Source organism: Macrobrachium nipponense, chromosome 12 (assembly GCF_015104395.2).
Source record: "Macrobrachium nipponense isolate FS-2020 chromosome 12, ASM1510439v2, whole genome shotgun sequence".
NCBI classification, from domain to species: Eukaryota; Metazoa; Arthropoda; class Malacostraca; order Decapoda; family Palaemonidae; genus Macrobrachium; species Macrobrachium nipponense.
This window is the reverse complement of record NC_087205.1, coordinates 65,348,175-65,362,821: the sequence shown is the minus strand read 5'-3', so window position 1 is coordinate 65,362,821 and position 14,647 is coordinate 65,348,175. Positions and strand designations below refer to the sequence as shown.

General features: G+C 48.7%; 1 protein-coding gene across 1 annotated transcript; it reads left to right on the top strand.

The window, feature by feature from the left end:
• Window positions 1-1,996: 1,996 nt before the first annotated feature.
• On the top strand, window positions 1,997-12,040 carry LOC135224826 (uncharacterized protein K02A2.6-like). Its single transcript, XM_064264149.1, has 6 exons — window positions 1,997-2,032; window positions 4,379-4,438; window positions 4,566-4,764; window positions 10,596-10,850; window positions 11,229-11,380; window positions 11,495-12,040. Exons 1-6 carry the CDS (start codon window positions 1,997-1,999, stop codon window positions 12,038-12,040), a joined length of 1,248 nt encoding a protein of 415 aa, XP_064120219.1.
• Window positions 12,041-14,647: the final 2,607 nt, after the last annotated feature.

Here is a 14,647-nt window from a genome sequence, read left to right as displayed (position 1 = left end):
AAGGAGAGTACTTCACTGTGTCCCTCACGGAGGAGGTGAGGCAGGACCTAGCCTGGTGGCTGGACGACAGGAACCTCTTAAGAGGAGTGCTTCTCCGCACTCCCCCACCCCGGAGATGTTGCTGTTCTCAGACACATCCACCGAGGGATGGGGTGCACACCTGGAGGAGTTGCTGACTGCAGGAGTGTGGGACCATCACGACAAGCACCTTCACATCAACATTCTGGAGGCAGCGTCTCTCGCTCCCCAAGAGTTCCAGGACCGCTTCATGGGACACTTGGTGGTGTTGATGTGCAACAACACCACAGTATTGGCATACGTCAACAAACAGGGGGCCTAGTGTCCCTCCCGTTGCACCAGTTGATGCTGCAGGTGCACGAGTGGGCCGTGGCTCACTCAATAGAGCGATCAGCCCGCTACATTCCAGGCAAGAGGAAAGTAGTAGCAGACAAGCTCAGCCGTCGGGATCAGGTGATAGGGTCCGAATGGTCCCTACACCAGGACGTGGTGGAAAGGCTCTTCAACCTGTGGGGGCATCCAGTAGTGGATCTGTTCGCCACCCGGCACAACAGAAAACTCCAGGTTTTATTTTTAGCCGTGCAGGACCCATGGGCAGCTGCAGAGGATGCTCTCGAACACCCATGGGACAACCTCTTCGTCTACGCCTTTCCCCCATTCAGCCTCCTTCGCAAGGTGATCAGCCGAGTGCTGGCCACCCCAAATCTCAGGATGATCCTGGTGGCTCCCAAATGGCCCCAGGCCGTTTGGTATCTGGACCTGCTGGCTCTGCTTGCGGAAGCACCGATAGCGATTCCCCCTTGGCACAACCTCCTCGTCCAGCCACAAGTAGAACGGTACCAATGGGCAGTCCAGTCTCTACATCTTCACGGCTGGTTGTTATCCACCATCTCTTACGAGCGAGAGGCTTTTCTCTCAAAGCAGCAACAGAGATTGCTGGACATGTCAGACAGTCCTCTGCAGCTGTGTACCAGGGAAAGTGGGCCGTCTTCTGTGGTTGGTGTCGTAGACAGGGTCTATCTCCTCTCGGAGCCACTCTTCAGCAGGTAGCGGATTTCCTCATTTTTCTTCGCCGAGAAAAGCTCCTCTCTGTCCCCACAGTCAAAGGATATAGAGCCGCCCTGGCACTGGTCCTGAAACTGAGGGGATTGGATATCTCGGACTCATTCGAGATCTCTTTGCTTATGAGGAGCTTTGAAAGATCTTGCCCACCCAGGGAACTCAGGCCCGAGGTGGGATGTGAATCTCGTCCTTAGGAGTTTGACTCGAAGACCCTTCGAGCCGCTCCGATAGTCGTCAGACAGGGATCTGACCCGATGTTAGACATTCCAGGGGATGGGGATCTGTGACGCTCGATTTCGTCCCGAACTTCGTAGCTAAGACTCAGAATCCGTCGATCCCTGACGACAGGTTCAAGTCTTTCACAATCCCCTCCCTGTTGGATTTCACCGACAACGATACAGATGAGATGCTGATTTGTCCTGCAAGGGCGCTACGACGCTATCTGAAGAGAACTTGGCACCTCAGGCCTGAGTGTCGACGCCTCTTCATTAGCACCGGGGTGACCAAGAAAGAACTATCCAAGAACACACTTTCTTTCTGGCTGCGTGAGGTAATCAGGAGGGCGTACGAGGCTGATGGTAGCGACGACATCCGTACCCTTCGTCCGAGAGCCCACGAAGTCAGGGCGTTGGTCCTTCCCTTGCGTTCCGCAAGAACTTGTCCATGGCGCAGGTCCTGAAGGCAGGGGTCTGGGCCAACCAGACCACCTTCACCTCCTCCTACCTTCAGGATATTGCCCACAGGTCCTTGGATACTTTTTCCTTGGGACCTGTGGTGGCTGCTCAACACGTTGCATAGCTTACCCAGCACCCAAGCAGGCATAACAGCATCGAGTCCTGGTGTGACTGCAAGAATGGATGAGTGAATGAGAGTGTCTCTCCATCTTTTTCTCCCCTCTACCTGTGGGCAGAGGGACATGGTGGTCACCCTGCTGGAAAAGGATGAGATGCAGGTAAGCTACTCGACCATGCCCCATCCTATCCATTTCATTAGGGATAGGAGTGACTATCCACTACTTCCCCCAACAAGGGGGGAGAAGTGGAAGCTAACAAGAGACAAACCCATAACTTTATGTTGCCTCTTGCAACAGGAACAAGTTCTTGCTTGCTAGTTTTAAGAGGTACGCTTGCTTCCCTCTTATTACTTGGGTCCAGAAGTCTGACCATTGATCCTGCGGTACATACCCCGATCAATTGGGCAGAGGCTAGGATCCCTCCCTCTGCTCTTACGACCAGGGAGGGAATCCAAGGTTGGGCGAACACAGTCTGTTCTTAAGACTCAGATTCCTCCCACCAAGAAGTGAGTCTTCATATTGTTAAAGGACTGAAAGGTTTGTATTATGTATCGGAACAAATGGCAATTTGTCGAAAATTGCATTTTTCCTAACTATACAAACCTGAGGTCCTTTACATATAGTCCCACCTCATGCCACCCCTCACTCTGCAATTTTTCCTGGGCCTAAAGCAAAAGTGATTCTTCACCTCCCAGTTGCGCTGCACGCGCAGTGTCGGACAAGCAGTTAACTACCGAACTCCCTTGTTCGAAGCTTACGACCGTTCCAGCTGCCGCTAGTTACCTTCCTATTGTAAAAGGACCTCAGGTTTGTATAGTTAGGAAAAATGCAATTTTCGACAAATTGTCATTTCGTATACAGCTTCTTAAAGTTCGATATCACTTGCTGGTCCATGGGCTGGAGGAGAGGGGTGGTGTTAGGCAGAAGATAAAGAACCTTGATGAAGGAATACTCCGTTAGGATATCTTCCTTGAGGCCAGGAGGGTGTGCAGGGACATTGTCCAACACCAGCAGACATTTCAGAGGGAGGCGCTTCTCTTCCAAGAATTTCTTCACTGTCGGGCCGAAACATATTTACCCACTCCGTGAACAAAATCCTCGTTACCCAGGCTTTCGCATTAGCCCTCCACATCACTGGAAGCTTCTCCTTAAGCACTTAGTGGGCCTTGAAGGCTCGAGAAGTCTCTGAATAATAGACCAGTAGGGGCTTCACCATGCAACCTCCACTGGTGTTGGAACAAGGTGCGAGAGTAAGCCTGTCTTTCATAGGCTTATGCCCGGGTAGCTTCTTCTCTTCCTCCGTGATGTACGTCCGACGAGGCATTTTTTTCCAAAAAAGGCCAGTCTCATCACAGTTGAAGACTTGCTGAGAACTATAGCCTTCCTTGGTCATCATCTCGTCGAACGTCTTTTTAAAGGCTTCTGCCGCTTTCGTGTCCGAGCTGGCAGCCTCCCCATGCCGCACCACCGAATGGATGCCAGTCCGTTTACGGAATTTCTCGAACCACCCATGAGAAGCCTTGAAGTCTGGGGTTGGTGTTGATGTCCCATCTCCTCCGTCATCTTTGGCCTTGGCAATCAAATGGCCGAAAATAGCACTGGCCTTGTGGCAGATTGCCGTCTCCGTTATCGTATCGCCAGCAATTTCTTTGTCTTTTATCCAGACAAGAAGAAGCCTTTCCATCTTGTCCTGCACGTGGGTCCTCTTGCTGGACAAAATAGTGACGCCCTTGGAAGGTGTAGCTGCTTTGATGACATTCTTCTGCTTAAGGATGGTGCCTATTGTTGACGGATTTCGGCCGTATTCCTTGGCGATCACACTCAATCGCATACCAGCTTCATACTTCCTTATAATCTCCATCTTTGTCTCCAAAGAGAGCATCCTCTTCTTTCCATGAATTTCAAGTTTCTTGAGACCCATGACTACTATATACTGTACGTAATTTACGTATAAGTAGAGTAAAGTTCTCACACAGCACGATAAAGTACCTATACTGCAACTAAATCACTAACGAATTTACGTTAATAAACAAAATCGTTAGAACGAACGAATACCGTGTTTGTACGATAACGATGCTGGGACGAGTGGCCGAGGTACGCTGCTACGTAGTAGATGCATGATGGGAAGGTTGCTGACCAATAGGAGAGAGGGATCTCATGGCGATGACTAGCATCAGGAACCAATGGGAGAGCAGGAGGATGGTGGCGAGTCTACTCAGTTTCAAAATTGTTATCGGTGGTCCGGGCGAATCTCGGACTTTACAGCAACAACCTTTTGTATCTTGAAAAATTTTCGTGTTAGCTTTCGTATCTCGAGTTTTTCATAAGTTGAGCCTTTCGTATCTCGAGGTATCACTGTATAAGGCTTCCAATAGTAGGGCTGAAGGTAAGAAGGCTGTAAAAACTATTGATGATTATGAAGACAACAGTGATGATAGATTGTTAATGGTTTAAGGAAAGATTTTTGCTCTTAATTCTGATGAATTTTGTTTCAGTATTAATCAGAATTTAGTTGCATTTGAGATTGACCATGGCGCTGCTGTGTCTACTATAACCAAAGAGTGGGTACATAGGTTAAAACTAAATATGGAACCATGCAATAAAAAGCTAAGAGGTTACGAGAATATGAAAATTGATGTCTTGGGCAAAGTGTTAGCTCCTGTACTTTATAAATAGCACAAAGGTTTCTCAGGTATTTTATGTTGTTGATTCTTGTAATACCAATTTATGTAAAGATTTAATGCAGCAAGTAGGTATTTATTTGGCTGGAATAGATGAAGGTACTAGAGTAATAAAGGTTGCTAATGTGAGTGCAGAAAAGCTGCTAGATAATTACTTGGTAGATTCAAGTAAACCTATTACTGGTGTTTTGGCCAAGATTCATATAAAAGGTAATGCTACCCCAAAGTTTATGAAAGCACACAGTTCCTTTTTATTACAAGAAAATTATTGAAGATGCCTTAGATAAGCTAGTAGCGGTTGAAATGATGAAAACCATATCACGTAGCGAATGGGCAGTTCCTAATAAAGTTGAAATGAGGATTTGTGGAGATTTTAAAATTTTGAATAAACGAATTCATAATGACAAGTACCCGTTACCAAAGATAGAGGAATTGTTATCTGTTGTTGGTAAGGGAAAGTTTTTTTCTAAAATTGATTTTAAGAATGCTTATTTGTTCCGATACGTTATACAAACCCTCGGTCCTTTAACATTAGGAAGTAGCTAGCGGCAGCTTGAACGGTCGTAAGCTTCGAACAAGGGGAGAACGGTAGTTAACTGCTTGTCCGACAGTGCGCGCGCTGTGCGCCTGGGAGGTAAAGAATCACTTTAACTTTCGGCCGCGTGTGTGGAGGACGTGTTCGTCATCGCTCTCTGCCCGCTTCATCGTCGTATGCTTTGTTTATATTGTGTTTTCCACTACTGGTTTGTTTGGTTTGAAAATGAAATTGTAAGTACTCTGTTTTCATTTTCATTAATTAAATAAATTATGGGTCTAGAAATGGAGCTATCACCGTAGATGCGGCGGTTTCCGCTCTTTTCCTGAAGTTGATCCTCATATGTTCTCTGTGCCGAGGGCGGGAGCGCGCTCGTGCCGAGTCATTTATTTCTGGGTGAAATTGTGAAAGTGAAACTTGTAAGTACAGTACTCTTTTTCATTTATATTTTGCCCTGTGCGCTCGGGGCCGAGGGCGAGAATGCTCGCGGCACTAGCCCTTTAATTTGTATGAAAGTGAATGCAAGAGCAGTATTCTTTTTCATTTTCATATATTATTTGATTATGGATCAAGTTTTCCGCTCTTACCCGGGAATTGATCCTTACTCTTTTATATTGTGTGAAAGTGAATCGCAAGTGCAGTATTCTGTTTCACTTTATATATTATTTCATTGCATCAATATTCATTATGGATTGGTTCCCGCTCATACCGGGAATTAATCTTTATTATTGCGCTCGGTGCAGAGGGCACGTTTGCTCTCGCGCTGTAACGTTATTGGTGTAGGTGCAGTGGATGCTATGCGGGGGCGGGGGAAGCGAAGGCCTGCCAAGAAGTCGTCGGAAAGCTCTCCCGCGACTCCCTTGGTAACCGATTCTTCGTCTTCTTTCCTGCCCCTCCCCCCGCTCAGCTCCCAGGAATGGCACCTTCCCCTTTGGGGGGGAGGAGTATCCGGGTCCTCCTCCTCGCCCGAACTATCGAGCGTGGAGGAGGGCTCTCGGTGCCCCGACGTACAATTGTTTTCGGGGTCTCCCGTTCGTTCGGGGGGGCTAATCACTTTTGTTGCTTCCGCAGAACGAGTAACCTGGGACAGGTGTGGGCATCCTTGGGTCTGCAGGGCGTGCCTAGTGTCCAGGGGCTGTTTCAGCGTCTGGCGGGGGCGGGGGCGGTCACCCATAAAGCGGTGACCACCACAACACTACCCCAGGGTATGCCGCCCCTCCTCACCTTGTGATACCCTGCATGTGATGACGGTGACGCCGACAGCCACCGTTCAAGAGCCAATCACTGCTGTGCCGAGGAGGGGTGTGCCGCTCCACCTGGGTTCTTTGTGCTGCCGACCCCAGACTTCCACTGCCCAAAAGCTCCCCTGGACCTGCCACTGGTACCCAGGATGTCGATGGCTGAAGCTATGCCTCCTGGGTTACCTGACTTGCCTGCCGTACCGGCCGTACCTGCCGCTACCGCTGTTCTTGCTGCTGGCCCAGCCGCTCTCTCCGCTCCTGCTGTTCCCGCTCCTGCCCACGTCGTTCCTGTCCATGGTGCTGCTGCCCCAGACTCAGGTCCTTCCGGACAGGTGCAGCCGGGCCGTGTTGCTTCGGCAATTGCCCCGGCTCCGTCCTGGATGGAGGATCTGACGTCTGTCCTGCGGGAGCTGACGAAGAAGAAAAGGAAGGTGTCATTGTCGTCTTCTTCGTCGTCTGCTGCCGCCTCTTCCCCTTCGACTTCTAAGGCAACCAAGCCGAAGAAGAAGAAGGCTGCCTCCCCCCCACCCTAAGAAGGCTCCTTCGGGAACTTCTAAAGGCCCGCCCCACTCCGGTGGGACGGGGGGTCCTTCTGCTGGTCCTCCTGCTCCTTCGGGAACAGGGCCCATCTCCCCTTCCGCAAGGAAGAAGAAGACGGGGACCAGAGGGGTACCGGCTACCACCGGTACTTCCTCGCCTGGTGTTAACGGCGCTGCCACTACACCAGGTTCCGGCTCGGTCTCTCATTCGCGAGAGATTCCGAGTGTGCGGTCTCCCGCGGGAGACCGTGCAGCTAAAGTTCTGGTGCCAGAGTTCGCTCGGTACCAAGACCGCGGCACGGAGCAGAAGGCTGGTGAGAGCTGCTCAGGTGACTCTCGCCAGGCCAGAGGCCGCTCTCGCAGCGACCAGCTGGTAACCCGGGTCTCCCCCCTAAGAAGGCTCCTTCAGGAGCTTCTAAGGGCTCTTCCCACTCCCGTGGGACGGGGGGTTCTTCTGCCGGTCCTCCTGCTCTTTCGGGAACAGGGCCCGTCTCCCCTTCCGCAGGAAGAAGAAGACGGGGACCAGAGGGGTACCGGCTACCACCGGTACTTCCTCGCCTGGTGTTAGTGGCGCTGCCGCTACGCCAGGTTCCGGCTCACTCTCTCGTTCGTGAGAGGTTCCGAGTATACGATCTCCCGCGGGAGACTGTATAGCCAAAGTTTTGGCACCAGAGTTCGCTCGGCGCCAGGACCGCGACACGGAGCAGAAGCTGGTGAGAGCCGCTCAGGTGACTCTCGCCAGGCCAGCGGCCGCTTTCGCAGCAACCAGCTGGTAACCCTTGTAGACGTGACTGTCTCTGACCAGCCACGGGCTGAGGCTGGGAAGAGGTCCCCCCCTCCCGATCGTTGGCGCCAGCCTCAGCTAGTACCAGCGGTATGACGCACCGCGAGGATACGCACCAGTCTCACCGCGACAATGGTCTCTGCAGGTCTCCTGACCGCCGCTCCCACAGGGACCTGGCGGATAGGGGGACCAGTGGCAGCTCCTCTGCACACGAGATCGGGACCGCTGTTCTCGGTCCAGCCATTTTTCCCAGGGAAACGGCTCGACTAGGCCTGCAAGTTGGCGATCGCCTGCAGCCCTCCAAGCCCGCTTGTTCTGCCAGCGAGCAAAAGAGGAGCGTCATGTCTTCCTCTCCCATGCCTGCAACTTCCTCGGTTTGCACCGGGAAGAGCGAGGCACAGCGGGGTGATTGTGAGGGGCATGCCCCTCACAATCCCGTCATGACGCCGTAAGTACTAGGTACGATCTTTGGACCGACCAGGATGTACGCGCAAGTGGCAGGAGGAATCCGAGAGGGGTCTATCGCAGTTCCCCCTCCTTAAGGGGGAGGTTCTCGGAATATGCTCTTGTTCGAGGGGCTTGATGGTCCTACTCTGCAAGATGCTGTGACTTCCGAGATCCAGAGGAATTGTACTGAGGTTATTGCGCTGATTCGTCAGCACAACGACTTCGGGAAAACATCGCCGCTCCCACCAGCAGAGCCCGCGTCACGGCTCAAGTCGTTCTGAAGCCCGAAGAAGGGAGCCCAGACTGATGGTGGGCTTGCCGCGATCGGAGCTTCTCGACTCGGTTCTGGACCAGGTAGAGCCTCTCGTCTCCGGACAAGATGGCTCGCTCAGGTCTGGCCGGTTGAACAAGCTAATTCCCCCTCCTCTACTGCGACAGCAGCGTTTCTACAGAGTATTGCAGCGCTCCCACCCCCTACTCCTCGGTCCTCCTGAGAGGTTTCGACCTCGATGAGGACTGGAATGATCAGAGGACGGTATCGGCTCTCTCCTCTGTGAAGATGTAGGTTGCATTCAATGTCTACCTTCGTCTTCAACGGCACATAGTGTTGTTTCTCCTTAGCTGAGATTCAACTACTATGAGAATGTCTTGCCTTCAGGGACCTCGGTCTCTAGAAGGCAATTGACTTTCGCCTGTTGGGCACATGCCTTAAGAGAATAATCACCTCGCCGTCCGGCATCGGTGACAAACCAATACACTATTTGTTTGGTCTCTCGGCATAACCCTTTAAAGGGCGAAGGTCACATGACTTACTCGGATGCTTGGACAACTTGCCTTACTACCGAACCAGTCAGTCGGCAGCTGTCAGAGCGCCCGAGTCAGTTATGAACTACGCTGTGGACTTAGTTCGGTGGTTCCCGATCAATCATTACTTCGTCCTAATAGCTTGTCCCAGTACCCATACCATCGACACCCACCATGGAGTGGCGGTGTCCTATCCACTACCGAGAAGAACTTCGCTGCATGGGGATAGGAGGATGCGAGACACTTCGCTGCAGATGGATAGACCAGTATGGGTACTGGACATCACCGAAGTCGAGAAGAGGGATAGGTCATATGACTATTCCCTTCTTTTCCTCTGAGGGAACTGCATGACTTTTCCTGCGAAGTCAAGCATCCAGGGGATGGGGATCCGTGACGCTCGATTTCATACCGAGCTTCGTAGCGAAGACTCAGAATTCTTCGGTCCCTGACGATCGTTTCGAGTCCTTCACAATCCCCTCCCTAATGGACTTCACCGCCTTCAATGTGAAGGAGATGCTGCTTTGTCCGCAAGAACTTCTCCGTGGCACAGGTACTGAAGGCAGGGGTCTGGTCCAACCAGACCACATGCACCTCCTCCTACCTTCGGGATATTGCCCACAGGTCCTTGGATCTTTTTCCTTGGGACCCGTGGTGGCTGCTCAACACGTTGTGTAGCGAACCCAGACCCTCGCAGGCTGAACAGCATCGAGTCCTGGTGTGACTGTAAGAATGGATGAGTGAATGAGTGTTTGACTGACTCCTCTTCCCATCTTTTTCTCCCCCTCTACCTGTGGGTAGAGGGATACGGTCGTCACCCTGCTGGATAAGGACGAGATGCAGGTGAGCTACTCAACAGAGCCCCATCCTATCCCTTTCACTAGGGATGGGAGCAATTATCCACCACTTCCCCCAACAAGGGGGGGGGGGGGAAGTGGAAGCCAACAAGAGAGAAACCCATAACTTTATGTTGCCTCTTGCGAACAGGAACAAGTTGTTGCTTGCTGGTACAAAGAGATACGCTTGCCTCTCTCTTAGTACTCGGTCCAGAGGTTTGACCATTGATCCTGCGGTGCACACCCCGATCAATCGGACAGAGGCTTGGATCCCTCCCTCGCTCTTACGACGAGGGAGGCATTCCAAGGTTGGGCGAACACCTGTCTGTTCACAAAGACTCAGATTCCTCCCACCAAGAAGTGAGTCTTCCTATTGTTAAAGGACCGAGGGTTTGTATTACGTATCGGAACAAATGACAATTTGTCGAAAATTGCATTTTTCCTAACTATACAAACCTGAGGTCCTTTACATATAGTCCCACCTCATGCCACCCCTCACTCTGCGTTCTTTGCATAGGCCTAAAGCAAAAGTGATTCTTCACCTCCCAGGCGCGCGGCACGCGCACTGTCGGACAAGCAGTTAACTACCGTTCTCCCCTTGTTCGAAGCTTACGACCATTCCAGCTGCTGCTAGCTACTTCCTATTGTTAAAGGACCTCAGGTTTGTATAGTTAGGAAAAATGCAATTTTCGACAAATTGTCATTTTCAAATACCTGTTGATGAGAAAAGTCAAGAGTACTTAGTAATTAATACTCATAAAGGATTGTTTAAATATTAGCGCTTACCTTTTGGCTTGTCCTCATCTGGTATTTTCCAAATTTTTATTTCTCAACTGTTGGCAAATGTGGAGGGTGTAGCTGCTTATTTAGATGATATTATTGTAAGTGGTGCTGCCAAAAAGGAGCTTGATCACCGATTAAGAAAGGTTTTGGAACTTTTGCAAGCACATAATGTACAAATAAATAAGACTAAGACTTTTTTGGAGGCTGAATCTATTGAATATTTAGGATACCACATCTCAGGTGAAGGAGTTGAGCCATCTTCAAAGGGACTGAAAGCTATTTTAGATTGCCCATTTCCTACTTCTGTTGAAGAAGTTCAATCTTTTTTAGGTATGATTACTTACTATTGCAAGGATATAACGAATTTTTCTTCTAAGCTAGCTCCCTTGTATGATTTGTTGAAGAAAAATGTTAAATTTAGACGAACTTCAGTACAGCAGAAGGCGTTTGAAGGTACATTAAAAGAGATTTTTCCGAGTCCAAAGTGCTGACTAGTTTTGATGGGGATAGTCCTTTAACCATTGAAGTGGATGCGTCTCCTGTAGGTGTGGGGTGTGTTTTGTTACAAAAGGTTGGTGACCAAGAGAAAACCATTTATTTTGCAAGTAAAAACCTATCTAAAGCAGAAAGGAACTACTCTCAGTTAGATAGAGAATGATTAGCTCTTATTTTTGCTGTGAAACGTTTTAGATATTTTTTGCTTGGCAGGAATTTTGTTGCTAGAACTGATCATAAACCATTACTGGGACTTTTTAGAAGAGGGAAACATTCCATGTAATGCTAATTCTAAAATACAAAGATGGGCTTTGTTGTTATCTCAGTATGATTATGAATTAGTTTACAAACCTGGGAAGGAAAATGTAATTGCTGATGCCTTAAAGCAGATTGCCACTTGATGATGATTTTCATTCTGGTACACCAGCTGAGTATGTTAAATTGGTTGAATTACTTGATTTTGATGACATTCTTTTCAGGCAGTTAAACATTTCACCAATAAGGATGCTGTATTGTCTCAGTTGAAAAATTGTTTGAAGCTGGGATGGTCAAAGGAACATAATATGTCACTTCTGGAATATGCCTCTGTAAAAGATGATTTATCTCTCCATAATGATGTAATATTGTATAGAAATAGAGTTTTGATTCCTGTTGAGTTAAGATGTAAGGTTTTGAACCATTTGCATTGTGGGCATAATGGTATAAATGCCATGAAAGCTGAGGCAAGGAATTGGATATGGTGGCCAAAGATAGACCAGGACATAGGAGAAGTCACAAAGAATTGTAGCATTTGTTTTAAGAATTTTACAAATCCTCGAGCTCCTACAGTGTCTTGGCCTATTGTTGGTAAATCATGGTCTCGACTGCACATAGATTATGCAGGACTGATTGATGGTAAATATTTTTTGATAATTGTAGATTCTCATAGTAAATTTTTGGATATTCGTTTATCTTGTTCCACTATGTCAGCTGTTACCATTGGTCATTTGAGGAAGACATTCTGTAATTTTGGTACATATACCTGATATCATTGTATCAGATAATACTCCAAATTTTGTATTAATAAACATTACCTTAATATAATTTATCTAGCCCTAAATCCCCAAAAACCGCACCAAAATTTACCACATTGGCAACCCTGTTACTGTTACCTCCTATTCCGTCCGCTAGTTGGCAACGCTGCCGTTGACAGTTACAAAACCTTCCCTGAAAATCAGTTGTTAATGAGCCCCCATGTTGTTTACATCACAGCCGGTCTTTATAAATTTCCTAAACCTTTTTGTGCCTTTAAAGCTCTCATTAATTGTTAATGCGACTTTGTTAATTACCACTCAAGTATTACATCCACGAAATAGTGAATTAACTTTTATTTCTATTGTGGTATTTATATTATATTACAAATTTTTGTGCGACCCGGAATTACGTGACCTGTCCAACAGTCCAGTGGATTGACAAGATAATTCGATGCTTCTTTCTGCCAGCAACATCAGGAATTGCCCGGCTTGTGGGACAAGGATGAGTAGCAGGGAGTATTAACCCCATGTTTTGGCGATGGAAACTAGTTGGAAACAAAAGTTTAAAAAATTACAGCTTAGTTTAGCTAGATAGAGACATTTCAGCTAAGTTTAACAAGCTGTCAGAGAATTTTGAAGAAGCTTTTACTAGAATGTCTAACACTTTTTAAATTCATTTCCAGCTCCTCATCAGGTACCTGTCGACAGCACCATGGGTAACGGTGCAACAGATACCCCGGCTTGTGAACCCCGTCGTGGTGAAGGCCTAGGGGGATCCGGTCCGGGCAGGTGCCTGACGATTCTTTACCCAATGTGTCCCCTGTTAGTCCCGTAACAGTGCCAAAGGGCACTTATTTAGGAGAAGGGGGGAGGGGTATTAGTGTTAGACTTAAGATAGCTAGTCGTCAGGATCTTACTTCAGGGGAAGTTTCTCAGATAGGATCTGACGATGATGATGACGTGGATTCGTGTGATATTAAGGTTTCTTTGAACAGCGGTCAAGATGTCGAGTTCAAGAAACTTTTTTATTTAATTTTGAGTTTTCTTCCTCAGGCGAGGCCTAAGCAGAAGCAGCCTCTGCCTCGTTGTATTACAAAAGGGATTTTTCTTGACAGTCCTTCCCAGACGCGGGAATTTTTAAGTTTTTCCCTTGATCAGAAGTTCGCGAGAGTGAGGGTGTACGTCGCCGCTAAACTTTAGAAGGTGATCGGGGAAGGGAAGAGGAAGCTCTCTTCTCTTCTACGACACCGGAGAGGAGTTTATCAGGTGGAGGATGATACTTCATTCTCTCGACCCCCCAACCAAATCCTGATTTTGTCCGACTTTAAGGTCAACCTTTGCTTCGGTCTCTGTCTCAATCGAAGATGTTATTGCCATGGAGTCTGTTGTGAGCCCCTTACAAGAAGCTCAATCCTTCAATATGTGGGTCCTCGGAGGTCTTTTAATGTATATCAAGGACTCCGGGTTCGTTCCTCCCGATGCTCCTCTTTTTGAGAAATTCTGCTAGTCTGTTTCAATCGCTTCTGTACATCAGAACGAGCTTGCCGCTTCAATGCAGGCCTTTCTTGTTTCTCTAAGGCGTAGCTTGTATTTGTCGCAGTTACCCTCCTCTGTATCGGAGATTCAGAGAAGCCGTTTGTTGTCCTCTTCTCCTTTTGGCGATTCCCTATTTGATATATGAGTTTTCGAAGGACCATCAGGGTGATGCCTCATCCCAAGCTCACTGGGCCTTATCAAGGGCTTTTTCCTCTGGTCTTCCTCCCGTTCCTTCTGCTCCAGCCCAACAACCTCCTCCTTCTCGCTCGTTTTTCCTGAGTTCATCTCAGGTTTCTGGCACCTCAGCTTCCTCCTCTGGTGCTCACTCTTTGAAACGCTGGAGAGGTTCTTGGCGTGGCTCTAAGGGCAGGGGAAGAGCTCAACCTCCAGGTGGACCTTCTTCTTCTTCTTCTTCTTCTTCCTTGACTCTGCGTAAGAATTTTCGGAAGTAGGAGTCATTACCTCTCCCGGAGACCACAGTAGGAGCTTGTCTCTCTCGCCATTGGTCAGCTTGGCTGGAGAGAGCAGTGGATGTGTGGGTGGTGGAGGTCCTGAAGGTAGGTTGCGAGTTCCCTTTTGTTTCGAGACCTCCACTTTCCAATCGTCCTCTCTAGTTCTGCGGTTATTCCCTGCACTCAATCAGGGGTCAAGCCTTGGAGAAGGAGCTTTCGGCTCTCTTGGAGAAGGATGCCATAGAGCGAGCTCCTCCTCCTCCTGGGTTTTACTCACGGGTGTTGTAGTTCTAAAGGCCTCGGGTGCCTGGCGCCCCATCATAGATCTTTTGGTCTTGAACAAGTTCATTCTAAAGTCCAAGTTCCGAGTGGAGACTGTTCAGACTGTTCTTTCATCCGTCAGGATGGAGGACTGGATGATTTCCATCGATCTGCAGGATGCTTATCTGCAAATCCCCATCCATCCAAAGAGCAGACCTTACCTTTGGTTTTTCACGGACCTGGGAGTTTTCCAGTTCAAGACCCTTTGTTTCGGCCTCACCACTGCTCCACAGGTCTTTTCTCGGCTGATGGCTCCTGTTTCGGCTATTCTGCTTCAGTTAAATGTAATAAATGCTTCGGTATCTGGACG

What these genes read in the sequence shown, in the direction of transcription:
- LOC135224826 (XM_064264149.1), top strand. Translation starts at nt 1,997, where the DNA reads ATGGTGGTCACCCTGCTGGAAAAGGATGAGATGCAG. An exon ending in CTACTATAACCAAAGAGTGG is followed by an intron (nt 4,439 to 4,565) that starts GTACATAGGTTA and finishes AAGGTTTCTCAG; the next exon opens with GTATTTTATGTTGTTGATTC. An exon ending in AGAAGTTCAATCTTTTTTAG is followed by an intron (nt 10,851 to 11,228) that starts GTATGATTACTT and finishes TTTGCTTGGCAG; the next exon opens with GAATTTTGTTGCTAGAACTG.